At 37.4% G+C, this 18182-nt stretch overlaps 1 protein-coding gene across 1 annotated transcript in view; it reads left to right on the plus strand.

The window, feature by feature from the left end:
• Positions 1–18182, plus strand: part of LOC144964444 (putative ATP-dependent RNA helicase DHX34) — a 52805-nt gene that overhangs the window by 22950 nt on the left and 11673 nt on the right. The window contains exons 18-25 of the mRNA XM_078898707.1: positions 580–735; positions 1883–1984; positions 4593–4739; positions 7764–7909; positions 13029–13142; positions 14747–14868; positions 16350–16517; positions 17758–17866. Coding sequence (XP_078754833.1) covers positions 580–735; positions 1883–1984; positions 4593–4739; positions 7764–7909; positions 13029–13142; positions 14747–14868; positions 16350–16517; positions 17758–17866 — 1064 coding nt within the window. The remainder of the gene's footprint in view (positions 1–579; positions 736–1882; positions 1985–4592; positions 4740–7763; positions 7910–13028; positions 13143–14746; positions 14869–16349; positions 16518–17757; positions 17867–18182) is intronic.

An 18182-nucleotide genomic window follows, 5' to 3' on the forward strand; every position in this document is an offset into this window, starting at 1 on the left:
GACACCTGTTAGGCGATATTACAATTTTTTTTTCCGACAGAGACAATGCTGTTAACGGCCAGGTATTCATTTTACACCCAAGAACAGTGAGAGAATGTGATAAAAGAGTCTTTTCCAAGGACTCAACAGTGCTCTGCTCAGAGCAGGATTGGAACCCAGGACCTTCCAATCTGAAGGCCAGTGTCATACCACTAGACCACATAGCTGCACAAGTCCTTGTTACATAATAAGGATTCTCATCATTTAAAACATTTGTTTTCATCTTTTGTCATTTTTATTTTCACCAAATTTAAATCTACGCATTTTTTATTGACGCTGTAATATTATGTTGTAAAATCTTGAAATAATCTATCTGCATACAAATTTCTTCTTTTGGAATGAATAAAGTATTATTATTGATGTTATTATTATCATTATTATTATTGTTATTATTATTATTATTATTATTATTATTATTATTATTATTATTATTATTATTATTATTATTATTATTATTATTATTATTATTATTATTATTGCTCAAATTCTGATGGTAACCTGTCCTGTAATGGATTGTATCATATTTTCTATATATTCCAGGACCATCATTTGTTAGATTCCGTTGATGAGAGACAAAGATACTTGACGAGTGAGGAAAGAATGAGGAAGCACGGAGAGAGGAAAAGGCTGCATAAATTGAAGAAAGAAAAGATGAGAGAAAGTCGAGGAAAGAAATTCCTGAAACTCGAGGATGAGGTTGGGATATTACGTGATTTGTCCAAAATGATTTTTTCATACAACATTGAAAATTAGACATTTTGTGTAGCATTAAGTAGGATGTTGTTGCCGAGGCATTGTAAAGAAAAGTACTCAACAAAAGTAAATATAATAGCTTTAAGAAAAAGAGCAAAATAACAAACACTGAACGTTTTGGGCTAAGAAATCCTTTTCAGCCAACAAAAAAACAAAACCATGAAAAGATAAATTTACATCACATAAAAACCAGAAAGGCAGTAGATAAATGTTTGACACCCCCATTTCTGTAAGTATTAGGATGTGAACAGAAGGAAGGGATTTGCTTTTGTTCATTCTTGAATCTGTTATATTCATTTTTGTTTATTACGTTTTACAGCCCACAGCTTTTCACAGCTTCGTATCACCTTGTCAAATCATTCCAATTTAAAAACATTAAACATATTTTCCATTTTTAAAATGTCAAAAGTTAGCATCCATGCTGTTCTAGCGAGTAATTTTTGGGGCTAATAATGTTATTCAAGTAAAAAAATATAAAATAATGCTTGAATTGGAGTTCAAACCCAGGATCTCCCAGATTACAGTGCAATGCCTTATCTCCCTGGCAACATGACCTTTTAGAAATAGTTTATGAAAATGACTTTTTTAGTATCTAATAATTACTCTATGGAATTTTAAGATTTATGAATAAGTTTTACAAGGCACAGCCCTTTGAGTATAGAAAATAGAAATATACACCTTAAGAAATTAAAGATGAAAATTCAAACAAATTTGTAAATATGGTATTTTTTAATATTTATCCCTCACTCTAACTTGCATTATCTCAAATGGGAGTTTAATTTATGAAAAAAAAAATTACCTCAGTTCGAGATAATTTATGTTTGCTGCTAAATGAGGAAGAAGATTTTGTACAAAGTTGATATTCATTTGTTACATCTGCTGTAACAGAGGTTTTTATGAGAGAATGTGGATCATTTCTAGGTGGTTACTAAACACTGCGATTACAATTTTCTCTCTCTCTCTCTCTCTCTTTCTCTCTCTCTCTCTCTCTCTCTCTCTCTCTCTCTCTCTCTCTCTCTCTCTCTCTCTCTCTCTCTCTCTCTCTCTCTCTCTCTCTCTCTCTCTCTCTCTCTCTCTCTCCATATTGCAGGAATTCAAAATAAGTGATGATAACAACGATGAAAATGAAGATGAAGGTGATGACATCAAGGATCTGGAGTTTCGTCTTTCCAACGATCTCAACAAGCTGCAGGTTAGTTTATCAACAAGCTGCAGATTAGTTTATCAACAAGCTGTAGGTTAGTTTATCAACAAGCTGCAGGTTAGTTTATCAACAAGCTGTAGGTTAGTTTATCAACAAGCTGCAGGTTAGTTTATCAACAAGCTGCAGGTTAGTTTATCAACAAGCTGCAGGTTAGATTATCAACAAGCTGCAGGTTAGTTTATCAACAAGCTGATATGAAGTGAGTAGAAAAGTGCCAGAAGACAATAGAGAATAAAAAATTTTTTCGCGGCGGTGGTGGGGTTTGAACCTGCGACCTTATTGGTACGACAACTCCGCCTGGCAGGTGAGAGCGTGGCTCTACCGTGTGAGCTATCCACGAACACAAAAATATTCGTTTCAAACCCAAAGTCATTTCTAGATCCCTCTCTCACCCACTTCTTGAGACCGCCGATTCGTTCACCACCATCGCGAAGTAATTTTGACCAGCAGTTAAGCTTAATAGCCAATATTCTCAACACAAACATATAACATAGAAACGATTGAGACATTGAGTATGCTCCGGTGTATGGGGTGAATTTTTAATTCAGAAAAGTGAGTGGAGCAGGCACTTATGTTGGTAACAACAAGATATGAAGTGAGTAGAAAAGTGCCAGAAGACAATAGAGAATAAAAAATTTTTTCGCGGCAGTGGTGAACGAATCGGCGGTCTCAAGAAGTGGGTGAGAGAGGGATCTAGAAATGACTTTGAGTTTGAAACGAATATTTTTGTGTTCGTGGATAGCTCACACGGTAGAGCCACGCGCTCACCTGCCAGGCGGAGTTGTCCTACCAATAAGGTCGCAGGTTCAAACCCCACCACCGCCGCGAAAAAATTTTTTATTCTCTATTGTCTTCTGGCACTTTTCTACTCACTTCATATCTTGTTGTTACCAACATAAGTGCCTGCTCCACTCACTTTTCTGAATTTATCAACAAGCTGCAGGTTAGTTTATCAACAAGCTGCAGGTTAGTTTATCAACAAGCTGTAGGTTAGTTTATCAACAAGCTGTAGGCTAGTTTATCAACAAGCTGCTGGTTTGTTTATCAACAAGCTGCAGGTTCGTTTATCAACAAGCTGCAGGTTAGTTTTATCCCATTATAATGAATCATTGTACATATTATAGGGATGACTTTTGTCTGGCTAAATTCCGAAATCTTCTAGCTGATCTTGGTCGGAATTGGGGAGTTGAGTTTTTTTTTGTTAAAGATGAAAGTATTGCTTGTTTAAAGGTAATGGTTAAGATGAAGGTAGATGGATGTGTATCCTTTTCTATAATTTAAGGGTAATTCAACATCATGACATCATCACTTCTACAACTGCCATCACAGCATTGTCACTGCCACAACCACCACCACATCACTTCTACCACCACCGCCACCATAGCTTCATCACCACCACCACCACTAGAGCACCATCGCTACAACAACCAACACTTCTTCCACTGACACTAGCATCAATACTACCAACATGTTAAGGGTCTTTTGGTCATTTCTTTGAGTGTTTCGCAATTTCTGAGCCTTATGCTAAATTTTAATGGCCATTAAGTTTTAGTTTCTCGATAAATCGATAATTTTGTCATCACTAGAGATTGCTTGAATGATGAAGATCAGAGTTTATTTTGATTTGGGATTGATGTTAGCTTTTATATAAATTTTTGTATAGTGCACACTTTTTGTCCACATGTGCGAACAAAATACACTTTTTTGCTAAAAAATACACTTTTTAGGGTCATGGAATACACTTTTCATCCTGGGAAGGTTGGCAGGTCTGTAATTGCTTTTGATTGAGAGAAGCTTTGTATGGAATATTTTCATATCTGGTCTTTATGAGAAAAAGTTTCAGGTTTTTTTTTTAATTTTAGCAATGGGCATCCCTGATTTTGACAAAGATTTTGGAAATTAAAAGATATGAGATTGAGATTTTATAGAGTAAAATATCCTCTATATGTGCTCAAAGCACTGTACAAGAGGCCCCAAGCCAACAGTAACACATGTAGCATGAAATTTGATGCTTTAATGGCATGATTATTGTTTTTTAGACAGAGACAACGCTTTCACTGGGACTCATTTTACTGATAAGTGCATTGAGAAAATGTGAGGATAGAGCCCTCTCTAAGGGTTGCAGTGTCTGCAGCTGAATTTCTAACCTGTGATATGCAAGTCATAAGCCAAATGTGATACCATTAGACAAGGGCTGCTTGAAATAATTTAGCAATTCAAATTGATTTTTATCAAACAGAACTGATTTGTATAATTGTTGGGATTAAATAAAAAGATATAACAAACCATTTTCGGGTCCCGATAGCTCAGTTGGTAGAGCACTCGTTTCACAAGCAAAGGGACAGAGATCAATCCCGGGTGCAGTCGAGTTTTTATTTTTCTGATTATAACTAGCTTATTCTGTCCGCGTTTTACAGTATTTTTACATAGCAGTTTGTCCTAAACACTTTGTGAATCTTTCTATCTGTCCGCGTTTTACAGTATTTTTACATAGCAGTTTGTCCTAAACACTTTGTGAATCTTTCTATCTGTCCGCGTTTTACAGTATTTTTACATAGCAGTTTGTCCTAAACACTTTGTGAATCGTTCTGCCCAGGAAACCTCCAATCGGAGTCGTAACTTCAAGCTCCGAGACATCAACCTGATCAAGATTATCCTGTGCAGTGGTTTGTACCCACAAGTGGCCATAGCCGATGACTGTAATTCCTACAAACGGGATTCTGAACAGGCTTTTCATACTAAGGTATCTATACAAAGCAGGAAATAAATAACAATATTTTATGTCTATATATATATATATATATATATATATATATATATATATATATATATATATATATATATATATATATATATATATATATATATATATATATATATAATGTTATGTTACTTTTCTTTTTGTGTCATGATTGGAATCTTGATGAGGGAATGTTTTAAAGGAAAATGTATTACTATGTAGTTTTATTGACTATGTGTTAAAACCTATGTCGGTCAAAGGCTTCTATTAGCCTGACTACATTATCTATGAAACATTTTTTAAATGCCGACAATAAATAAATATTTGAATTGAATTGAATTGAATTGAACAATGTGAAATTATATGTAAGCTTTGATTTAATATTCGAAAACAGATAAAATGGATTTTTCAGGTTTCCCCTTTATCAACAAAACAAGATGAATAAAACACTATAGACGATTGAGATAATGTGATAGTGACGTTGTTAAGATGGATAAACAAAAACATTGATGGGCAATCTGCCCATTTTTGTTTATTCATCTTAACAATGCCACTATCACATTATCTCATTCGTCTGTAGTGTTTCATTTTTCCTGTTTTGTTGACAAAGGGGAACCCAAAACATCCATTTTATCTGCTTTCGTATATTAAATTGAAGCTTACATTCAACTTAATAATAATAATAATATGTCTTTATTGTCCCCAAAAAAGGCAATTTGTCATTTGGTTACACGTTTATAACAATACAATATTGACATAGACACATTCACACAAGATGCACACTAGTAATATAGTAGTTATCGTAAAAAAAAAAAACAACAAAAAAAACAAAAAACCCGGCATCAAGAACAACATCATACTTCTCCGACGAGCATAAAAGTCTATCCAGAGGAGAAAAACATTATAAATCTGCTCATGTTCTGGCTTTTATACATTCTGATCACATGACATGTCAAAAAGTTCGAGCCAGCTTGAAGAATAAAAAGTACGATTTTCTTAATTTTGAACCAAGCTGCTCGTTGCTGTGCGGACGTGACATCAGACTATTGAATCATATTATACAATAGAACAAGAGAGTTGTTTGAATAAGAACGCGTCAAAAAGCAGAAAATGGTTAGAAATCTAAAGAAAACACGTGAGATTTTATATAGAGCAATATCCACTGAACGTGATCAAAACGCTTTACAAAGGCTTCCTGACCAGAGCAACACGTAACATTGAGAACGATACATGACACCTGTGAGGCGATATTACTTTTTTTTCCCGACAAAGACAACGCTGTTACTGATCGACCAGGTACACATTTTACACACCAGTACGGTGAGAAAATGTGAGTAAAGAGCCATTTCCAAGTACTCAATTATGCGCCAATCGGGGCTCGAACCCAGGAAATTCCAATCTAATGGCGAGTGTCATACTACAATAATACCACATAGCCATACATACGCCAATGAAAAATGGGAAAGACGCTTTATTGAATATGTGCATTTCCAAAGGCGAAGAGAAAAACACATTTAGATGGGCTATGGATGGCAATAATATTGTAATATTACAAAGTTTCAAAGTTTATTCAATCTTAGGCTTTCGCCAATAAATCACACAATTTGATGACAACATACATTAAAGTGGAAAAATGGTAAATGGAGCAAAACATTAACTGATAACCACAAAAAAAAAAAAAAAAGAAAAAAAAAACAAAAAAAAAAAAAAACAAAACAAAAAAACAACAACAATCGTAATACCACCAATAGGTACAATAATAATAATAATAATAATAATAATAATAATAAAATAATAATAATAATAATAATAATAATAATAATAATAATAATAATAATAATAATAATAATAATAATAATAATAATAATAATAATAATAATAATAATTAACGATTATTTTTAGCCCATACTCCTCTGTGCAAGAGATTTGAAAGCAATTATTGAGGATTTTTTTTCCTTTCTTTTATCTGATTACAAGTATTTTGGAAGGCGAAAGAGAAAGAAGCCAAATGAACTTATTGTATTGGACCATAAGAAAGCTTTGGAGAAATGAATTTAAGAGTGTGGAAGATGCTTTATTGAATATGTGCATATCCAAAGGCGAAGAAGAAACACATTTAGATAATAATAATAATAATAATAATAATAATAATAATAATAATAATAATAATAATAATAATAATAATAATAATAATAATAATAATAATAATAATAATAGATCTTTATTGTCCATAAATATGGCAATTTGTCATTTAGTTACACTTGTTATAATGTTAAACGATGACTGTAAGATTGAACAGATATTTCACTCCTACTTATTTTCTCTGTCTGTCTCTCTCTCTCTCTCTCTCTCTCTCTCTCTCTCTCTCTCTCTCTCTCTCTCTCTCTCTCTCTCTCTCTCTCTCTCTCTCTCTCTCTCTCTCTCTCTCTCTCTCTCTCTCTCAAATAATCATCGTCATCGTGATCACTTCAAATTGTTATTTTTTTCTTCGAGCCTGGAGCAGTAACATTTACATTACCCAGTATTCTCTATACAAAGCGGGGACCACTGATTATAACCATCGTTTTTTTACCCCTGGTGTCTAAGGGTTTATTATTTCGCCGATTATTGCTATATCAATGTTGCTAAACAGGGTTTTGCTGTAACACGTGTCGCTATAGTGAGGTTTTTGTAACTAACAATATATGGCCAAAAAATTGTTTTGAATGTATAATGTAAACATTTGAGTGTATTCCTCTTTGTCGGATCCTGTGCTTGTGTCTGAATGAGACTTTTAGGTGGTCTCAAACTATGCATAATGACAGTATGCTTTTGGTATCTAAATCTGTTCCCTATTTGTTCCTAATTCCCCTTTGTCTCACTCTTTTTGTGTGCTTTTAATTGTAAATCTATAATTATTTTTTTTTACTGTCCCTTTTTCTTCCTTTTTACTGGCGCTGAAGTGGCCTACATGTGTCTCAAACGCCGTAAAACCTTTAAAAACAAAATCAAAATGGCTGCCCTGTATTTTTCTTTTTCTTTTTCCAGAGCAAACCTTTCCTGTTGTTGAATCCGACAGGAACGTTTGCAGGTCAGCCTGACCTGTTGATGCCCAAGGACACAAGTGGGAAGAGACCTGCCCCTGCTGACATGAAAGGGCTTCTTAGCTCATCCCATGAGCTGTTGGCTTATGTGTTAGTATTTATGATGACCATGATGGTGGTGGTGGTGGTGGTGGTGGGGGGGTGTGGTGCTGATGATGATGATGGTGGTGGTGGTGGTGTTGGTGGTTGTGGTGATGATGATGGTGGTGGTGGCGGTGGTGGGGGTGGTGGTGGTGGTGATGATGATGATGGTGGTGGTGGTGGTGGTGGTGTAGGTGATGATGATGATGGTGGTGGTGGTGGTGATGATGATGATGGTGGTGGTGGTGGTGGTGGTGGTGATGATGATGATAATGGTGGTGATGATGATGGTGGTGATGATGGTGGTGGTGATGATGGTGGTGATGGTGGTGATGGTGGTGGTGGTGATGACGATGATGGTGGTGGTGCTGGTGATGATGATAATAATAATGGTGGTGGTGATGATGGTGGAGATGGTGGTGGTGGTGATGACGATGATGGTGGTGGTGGTGGTGATGATGATGATAATAATGGTGGTGATGATGATGGTGGTGGTGGTGATGGTGGCGATGATGATGATGATAATGGTGATAATGATGATGATGATGACGATGATGGTGCTTATTATAGTGACTTTAGACATTATTTATAATGAACAAATGTGCTTTAGTTTAAATCAGACACGATAGGCTGTAACTATAGGTCTACCAAAAGTTATTGTCTAATTCTCCATTCCATTCTTCTTAGATTGGGTTTTGAAATAATGATATTGTTGTAATAGGGCTAGCTGGCATCCTATCCAAAGGGTAGCAAGCAGTTGTTATTGTTTGTTTCATTCTATATATTATAGAAACTGGGATATACACCGGCTCCACGGGCCTAATGGCTCTGTCACTTTGAATGTAGATTGACTTGGGACTGACTCAATTGTCAACTTCCAAATAAACACATTTTTATTTTATTTCATTGTCTTTCTGCGCTAGATTTTTTGGCTACCTGGTCTAGTGGTATGACACACGCCTCCAAATCGGAAGGTCCTGGGTTCGAGTCCCGATCAATGCATAGTTGAATCCTTGGAAAAGGCTCTTTACTCATATTCTCTGACTGTACTTAAGGTGTAAAATAAGTACATGACCATAAACAGCATTGTCTCTGTTCCAAAAAAAAAAAAATGATGGTATCGCCTAAAAGGATCATGCCTGATCCTACATGTTAAGTGTTGCTGTTGGGTTAAGAGATCTTGTAAAGTGCTTTGAGCATGTTTAGTGGATATTTATTCAGAAAAGTGAGTGGAGCAGGCACTTATGTTGGTAACAACAAGATATGAAGTGAGTAGAAAAGTGCCAGAAGACAATAGAGAATAAAAATTTTTTTTCCGCGGCGGTGGTGGGGTTTGAACCTGCGACCTTATTGGTACGACAACTCCGCCTGGCAGGTGAGAGCGTGGCTCTACCGTGTGAGCTATCCACGAACACAAAAATATTCGTTTCAAACCCAAAGTCATTTCTAGATCCCTCTCTCACCCACTTCTTGAGATCGCCGATTCGTTCACCACCATCGCGAAGTAATTTTGACCAGCAGTTAAGCTTAATAGCCAATATTCTCATCATATAACTTAGAAACGATTGAGACATTGAGTATGCTCCGGTGTATGGGGTGAATTTTTAATTCAGAAAAGTGAGTGGAGCAGGCACTTATGTTGGTAACAACAAGATATGAAGTGAGTAGAAAAGTGCCAGAAGACAATAGAGAATAAAAGTCTTTTTTCCGCGGCGGTGGTGGGGTTTGAACCTGCGACCTTATTGGTACGACAACTCCGCCTGGCAGGTGAGAGCGTGGCTCTACCGTGTGAGCTATCCACGAACACAAAAATATTCGTTTCAAACCCAAAGTCATTTCTAGATCCCTCTCTCACCCACTTCTTGAGATCGCCGATTCGTTCACCACCATCGCGAAGTAATTTTGACCAGCAGTTAAGCTTAATAGCCAATATTCTCATCAGAAACATATAACATAGAAACGATTGAGACATTGAGTATGCTCCGGTGTATGGGGTGAATTTTTAATTCAGAAAAGTGAGTGGAGCAGGCACTTATGTTGGTAACAACAAGATATGAAGTGAGTAGAAAAGTGCCAGAAGACAATAGAGAATAAAAATTTTTTTTCCGCGGCGGTGGTGGGGTTTGAACCTGCGACCTTATTGGTACGACAACTCCGCCTGGCAGGTGAGAGCGTGGCTCTACCGTGTGAGCTATCCACGAACACAAAAATATTCGTTTCAAACCCAAAGTCATTTCTAGATCCCTCTCTCACCCACTTCTTGAGATCGCCGATTCGTTCACCACCATCGCGTAGTAATTTTGACCAGCAGTTAAGCTTAATAGCCAATATTCTCATCACAAACATATAACATAGAAACGATTGAGACATTGAGTATGCTCCGGTGTATGGGGTGAATTTTTAATTCAGAAAAGTGAGTGAAGCAGGCACTTATGTTGGTAACAACAAGATATGAAGTGAGTAGAAAAGTGCCAGAAGACAATAGAGAATAAAAGTCTTTTTTCCGCGGCGGTGGTGGGGTTTGAACCTGCGACCTTATTGGTACGACAACTCCGCCTGGCAGGTGAGAGCGTGGCTCTACCGTGTGAGCTATCCACGAACACAAAAATATTCGTTTCAAACCCAAAGTCATTTCTAGATCCCTCTCTCACCCACTTCTTGAGATCGCCGATTCGTTCACCACCATCGCGAAGTAATTTTGACCAGCAGTTAAGCTTAATAGCCAATATTCTCATCAGAAACATATAACATAGAAACGATTGAGACATTGAGTATGCTCCGGTGTATGGGGTGAATTTTTAATTCAGAAAAGTGAGTGGAGCAGGCACTTATGTTGGTAACAACAAGATATGAAGTGAGTAGAAAAGTGCCAGAAGACAATAGAGAATAAAAATTTTTTTTCCGCGGCGGTGGGGGGTTTGAACCTGCGACCTTATTGGTACGACAACTCCGCCTGGCAGGTGAGAGCGTGGCTCTACCGTGTGAGCTATCCACGAACACAAAAATATTCGTTTCAAACCCAAAGTCATTTCTAGATCCCTCTCTCACCCACTTCTTGAGATCGCCGATTCGTTCACCACCATCGCGAAGTAATTTTGACCAGCAGTTAAGCTTAATAGCCAATATTCTCATCATATAACATAGAAACGATTGAGACATTGAGTATGCTCCGGTGTATGGGGTGAATTTTTAATTCAGAAAAGTGAGTGGAGCAGGCACTTATGTTGGTAACAACAAGATATGAAGTGAGTAGAAAAGTGCCAGAAGACAATAGAGAATAAAAGTTTTTTTTCCGCGGCGGTGGTGGGGTTTGAACCTGCGACCTTATTGGTACGACAACTCCGCCTGGCAGGTGAGAGCGTGGCTCTACCGTGTGAGCTATCCACGAACACAAAAATATTCGTTTCAAACCCAAAGTCATTTCTAGATCCCTCTCTCACCCACTTCTTGAGATCGCCGATTCGTTCACCACCATCGCGAAGTAATTTTGACCAGCAGTTAAGCTTAATAGCCAATATTCTCATCACAAACATATAACATAGAAACGATTGAGACATTGAGTATGCTCCGGTGTATGGGGTGAATTTTTAATTCAGAAAAGTGAGTGGAGCAGGCACTTATGTTGGTAACAACAAGATATGAAGTGAGTAGAAAAGTGCCAGAAGACAATAGAGAATAAAATTTTTTTTTCCGCGGCGGTGGTGGGGTTTGAACCTGCGACCTTATTGGTACGACAACTCCGCCTGGCAGGTGAGAGCGTGGCTCTACCGTGTGAGCTATCCACGAACACAAAAATATTCGTTTCAAACCCAAAGTCATTTCTAGATCCCTCTCTCACCCACTTCTTGAGATCGCCGATTCGTTCACCACCATCGCGAAGTAATTTTGACCAGCAGTTAAGCTTAATAGCCAATATTCTCATCACAAACATATAACATAGAAACGATTGAGACATTGAGTATGCTCCGGTGTATGGGTGAATTTTTAATTCAGAAAAGTGAGTGGAGCAGGCACTTATGTTGGTAACAACAAGATATGAAGTGAGTAGAAAAGTGCCAGAAGACAATAGAGAATAAAATTTTTTTTTCCGCGGCGGTGGTGGGGTTTGAACCTGCGACCTTATTGGTACGACAACTCCGCCTGGCAGGTGAGAGCGTGGCTCTACCGTGTGAGCTATCCACGAACACAAAAATATTCGTTTCAAACCCAAAGTCATTTCTAGATCCCTCTCTCACCCACTTCTTGAGATCGCCGATTCGTTCACCACCATCGCGAAGTAATTTTGACCAGCAGTTAAGCTTAATAGCCAATATTCTCATCACAAACATATAACATAGAAACGATTGAGACATTGAGTATGCTCCGGTGTATGGTGTGAATTTTTAATTCAGAAAAGCGAGTGGAGCAGGCACTTATGTTGGTAACAACAAGATATGAAGTGAGTAGAAAAGTGCCAGAAGACAATAGAGAATAAAAATTTTTTTTCCGCGGCGGTGGTGGGGTTTGAACCTGCGACCTTATTGGTACGACAACTCCGCCTGGCAGGTGAGAGCGTGGCTCTACCGTGTGAGCTATCCACGAACACAAAAATATTCGTTTCAAACCCAAAGTCATTTCTAGATCCCTCTCTCACCCACTTCTTGAGATCGCCGATTCGTTCACCACCATCGCGAAGTAATTTTGACCAGCAGTTAAGCTTAATAGCCAATATTCTCATCATATAACATAGAAACGATTGAGACATTGAGTATGCTCCGGTGTATGGGGTGAATTTTTAATTCAGAAAAGTGAGTGGAGCAGGCACTTATGTTGGTAACAACAAGATATGAAGTGAGTAGAAAAGTGCCAGAAGACAATAGAGAATAAAAATTTTTGGGTTTGAAACGAATATTTTTGTGTTCGTGGATAGCTCACACGGTAGAGCCACGCTCTCACCTGCCAGGCGGAGTTGTCGTACCAATAAGGTCGCAGGTTCAAACCCCACCACCGCCGCGGAAAAAAATTTTTTATTCTCTATTGTCTTCTGGCACTTTTCTACTCACTTCATATCTTGTGGATATTTATTACGCTAAAAAATCTCAAAATTTAAATTTTGATAAAACATAATTTGTATTTATATTGTTTTTAGATCATTGCTTGAGACTAACAACAAGCCCTACATTGTGACCACCATGCGAGTTCCAGCCCTGCAGACCGTCACCCTGTTCTCCAATTGCATCGACACCAATAGAAACTGTACCAGGTGAGTCTCCGTCTTTGGCAACCTGCTGGCACTGATGATATGACCTGATGTGATGTAAGGGCCGTAAAACCTTTAAAAAAAAAGAAAAAATAATAATAATTGAGCTTTATATAGCGCAACAACAAAGAAAGTATTGGACTAGAACCCTCAGGGCAGAAGATCAAGGGGAAGGCCACGAGGAACATGGAGAAGAATTAAAGAAGCTGATAGACAGAGAAGTGGCAAGACCTGGAATGAGATTAAAAAGATAGCTCAGGATAGAGAAGGATGGAAACTGTTTGTCTGTGGCCTATACCCTGGCCCAGGGTGAAAAAGGCAATGATGATGATGATGATGATGATGTAGCGCAATATCCACTAGATGTGCTCAAAGCGCTTTACAAGGGGTCCCTGATCAACAGCAACATTTAACATGTAGGATGGGACATGACGCCTGTTAGGCGATATTACAATTTTTTCGGACAAAGACAACGCTGTTAACGGCCAGGTACTCATTTTACACCAGAGTACGGTGAGAGAGTGTGAGTAAAGAGCCTTTTCCAAGGACTCAACTATGCGCCGAGTGCGAGGCTCGAACCCTGGACCTTCCAATCCGAAAGCGAGTGTCATACCACTAGACCACATAGCCGCACAAACAAACAAAACAAAAATTGTCAAACTTCCTTCTTGCCATGATTCACCGGATGGATTTTAACACTTTAACACGACTCCTCTGATGCTATGCACTTAGTTAAAATACTCACAATATCCTCCAGTTGAAAATAAGGTATGAACACATAATCTCTTTGATACAATTTAGTGAGAACTACTCATAAAATTGATGGCTAAAAACAAAAACAAAGAGCTGAGTGATGTCAATTTCCCTCCCTCTACATATGGACATGTGCAGCTAAGTGGTCTAGTGGTATGTCACTCACCTTCGGATTGGAAGGTCCAGAATTCGAGTCCCACTCTGGAAAAGGCTCTTTACTCACTGTACCCAGGTGTAAATTGAGTACCTGGCTGTTAACAGCGTTGTCTCTGCTGGGAAATAATCTTGTAAAATCAACTAACAGGAACCATGTTAAGTCCTACATGTTGAATGTTGCTGTTGGCTTGGGACCCCTTGTAAAGCGCTTTGAGCATGTTTAGTATATATTGCGCAATAAAATGCTTGAGATCTTGAGATCAGGTTTAAAAAAACAAAACAACTTCAATCATCATAAAATTGTTGGCTTGTGACCCCTTGTAAAGCGCTTTGAGCACATTTAGTTGATATTGCTCTATATAAATATTCGATATCATGTTAAAAAAAAAACCCAATTTCAATCATCATCTGTATAAAATTGTTGGCTTGGGATCCTTTGTAAAGCGCTTTGAGCACATTTAGTGGATATTGGTCTATATCATTGCTCAATATCATTTTTAAAACAAACCAACTTCAATCATCATCTATATAAAATTGTTGGCTTGGGACCCCTTGTAAAGTGCTTTGAGCACTTTTAGTGGATATTGCGCTATATAATTGCTTGATATCATGTTTAAAAAAACAACTTCAATCATCAAGCTGATGATGCGTTTTACAATAATCTCTACTCAAGTTTTACATTTGCTTGAAATTCCCAGACTTCTTTGTGACGAGTGGCTGGAGATTAAATTTCCATCAGAGGAATCGGCACAGGTAGTCGTGTCTAGTGTGGTACAGCTTAGATCTACGTGGAACAGTCTGCTCAAGACAAGGCTTGAAGGTGAGATTAAACAATCTATAGAAAAATTTTTAAAAAAATTAAAATTGAGCTTTATATAGCGCAATATCCACTAAATGTGCTCAAAGCGCTTTACAAGGGGTCCCTGGTCAACAGCAACATTTAACATGTAGGACGGGACATGATGCCTGTTAGGCGATATTACAATTTTTAGGACAAAGACAACACTATTAACGGCCAGGTACTCATTTTATACCTGAGTGAGAGAATGTGAGTAAAGAGCCTTTTCCAAGGACTCAACTATGCGCCGAGCACGAGGCTCGAACCCATGACCTTCCTATCCGAAAGCGAGTGTGATACCACTAGGCCACATAGCCGTAGAATGTCTCTTATTTTTCATTGATCTATCAACAGTTGCCTGTCGTTGGTGAATGACATTTTTGTCCCATGCATGCGAGTCCTGAAAAACTTAATATAAAGTTTCATCCACTGATGTTTAGCTATTCTAAATATCATGTGGAATATGGCTTAACTTGATGTTTAGTGTATAATACAATGCTGATGGCTTTCCCCGGTCTGTGGAAATCCGGGATTTTGGGTAAAAATAATTTCACTTCTAAATATTTTTTGCAGCTAGTCAAGTTGAAAAAGAATGAAATTTGAGAAAAGTTGCTGGATACCTTTCCCATACATCTGACCATAACTTCATGAAAAAACACTCAATTTACTTCAAATAAAGATTAAAATGCTTTGGGGAGCATGTTCTTTCAGAAAATGCAAAAAAAAAAAAAATGCAACTTCAAAATTTTAACCTTCCGACTGATTATGTCATGCACTGACACATTTATTAAATTAAAGCTTCCCTTCACTTTCCTATTGTTATCACTCAAAGAAAATATTTCTTTCCAGGGATGGGACATAGTTTACAAAATGGCTACACCAGAAAATGATCAGTGTTGTTTTCGTATTTTTGAAGAGATTAAATATATTTTTCTTGGTGAAACGACTGCTGAAACTAAATGAATAAAAATAAAATAAATAAAATTCCCTTTAGGGGAAATTTGTCTCTAGGGTCTATTCCAAGGGAAGACTGGAATAACCCAGGCTTCAGCGGCAGTGCAGCGCCGCAAATTGAGCTTGGGTGAGATGACTTGCTCAAGGCCACACAGTGCACCAGCAGGTGATCAAGCTCGATACTTTTTGGGTACGAAGCAAAAACCGTACCGCTGAGTCACGCTGCCCCCTTACAAAAATCTTATCCGTCTACCCATTGATTGATCAGGCACATTTCAGGGCATGACATTGTTTACTCCATACAGAGGGTTCTTCCTGCTGAAATACATTGAGTTTTTCTCATGGTGAAATGACTGCTGTAACTATTACAAATATCTTATCCGTCTATCCATCATTTGAACAGACACATTGGAGGGCATGATATTGTTTACTCATTGGGCTTTTCGCTTGGTGAAAAGACTATTGAAACTATCTCAAATATCTTATCCGTCTATCCATCAATTAAACAGACACTTTCGAGGGCATCGAGGAAGAGCGTCGAGTGAGTCCCAGAGCCAGGCAATTGGAACGACTTCTAGCTAGAAAATTGACAGAGTTCCTTCACTCTGACATCGTTTACTCCATACGGCGAGTTCTTCCTGCTGAAATACACAGAGCTTTTGCTGGGCCTGGCAAAGGTATTTCCTTTTTTTTTTTTTTTTTTCTATACTACATTACTTATTTTAAAGTTTGATGAGCTAATTCTGTTTAAGAAAAAAAAAGTTGTCGTTCAGAGCCATTAAGTGGATGGAGTTGAAGTTTATGTCAGTTTCTATAGTGTAAAACGGACAATATCAAGTGCTTGCTACCCTTTGGATAGGACACTAGTCTACTGCAAAGTACTTTCCACCAGATATAACAGACCCAGTTACCCAATCAATTACTGCTGCATGGACAGGAGATCAGAAAAAAATATCAACTGCACCTGGAATCGACCTCGGATCCTTTGCATGTGAAGCGAGTTTTCTATCAACTGAAGTTTCAGGACCTTGCACATTCGGTTTAAACAGATTATAATTTGTGGAGCAATAGTTTTTCTTGAAATGATAAAAGCTTTACTACATCAGGTCCAATGATTAAAAGTTACAATTTATTTTAAGTATACATTTTTTTTTACGTAAACCTCCAGTATTTTTGTGTGAAATGAAACATGAAAACGAAATGAATCTTATTTGGTATTGTTTTATGAACAGGGCCTGGGTCTGTTGGGTCTAAATTTTGTTTAATTCTTTTTGTTTGCTATTTTTCTTAAATTTTGTTGTTGTTGTTGTTGTTGTTGTTGTTGTTTGCTATTTTTCTTACATTTTTTGTTGTTGTTGTTGTTGTTTGCTATTTTTCTTAATTTTTTTTTTGTTGTTGTTGTTTGCTATTTTTCTTAATTTTTTTTCTTTCACTTGCTGATTTTTGTTATTTTTTGATTTTCAACACAGAGATTACAATGTTATTTGTGACGGCTATGTAGTTTAGTGGTATGACACTTGCTTTCGGATCAGAAGGTCCTGGGTTCGAGCCTCGCTCGGCGCATAGTTGAGTCCTTTGAAAAGACTCTTTACTCACACTCTCTCTCACCACGTACTCAGGTGTAAAATGAGTACCTCGCCATTGACAGCTTTGTCTCTGTCTGAAAAAAAATAATTGTAATATCACCTAACAGGCATCATGTCTTGTTCTAAATGTTACGTGTTGCTGTTGGTCAGGGACCCTTTGTAAAGCTCTTTGAGCACGTTTAGTGGATATTGGCTGTATAAAAGCTCAATTTTTTTTTTTTAATTTATTATAATATATTAATTGTTATAATCTATACTTAACAGATTTTCTTTTTTTCCTCCATAGACTAAATGAATCGAATTCTTCTTTCTATTTCTTCCTTTATGACAGTTGTGGACTCTTCCAATCTGATGAGTAAGTTATCAAAGGGAAACAACTCTAACAATGAGCATCCCGTGAAGGGTGGAATTCGAGTGACGGATTACCTAACTTTCAACTGGTACCTGTGCTTATCATTCCTTCTTATATTTTATTTTGAGATTTTTATTTCTTCTCAATTCTCTCTTTCAGCTGAATTTCATTGTTGTTGTTGTTGTTGTTGTTGTTGTTGTTGTTGTTCTTTGTTGTTTGTGTTGTGTCTCTTCTTCTTTCATGTAATGTTTACAGTATAATTTACTTTAGTTGTTGCTTTTATTATTAGTAAATTCTTGCTGTTTAAAAATGAATATCTTTGTAAAATAGGATTATTTCTTACCAATTGGATTCAGTAGTCTTATGTCACGCCGCCCGGCAACGGCGGCCATCTTGGTTCTAAA

Source organism: Berghia stephanieae, chromosome 2 (genome assembly GCF_034508935.2).
Source record: "Berghia stephanieae isolate SIO BIC M18660-M18661 chromosome 2, UCSD_Bste_1.3, whole genome shotgun sequence".
In the NCBI taxonomy this organism is placed as follows: Eukaryota; Metazoa; Mollusca; class Gastropoda; order Nudibranchia; family Aeolidiidae; genus Berghia; species Berghia stephanieae.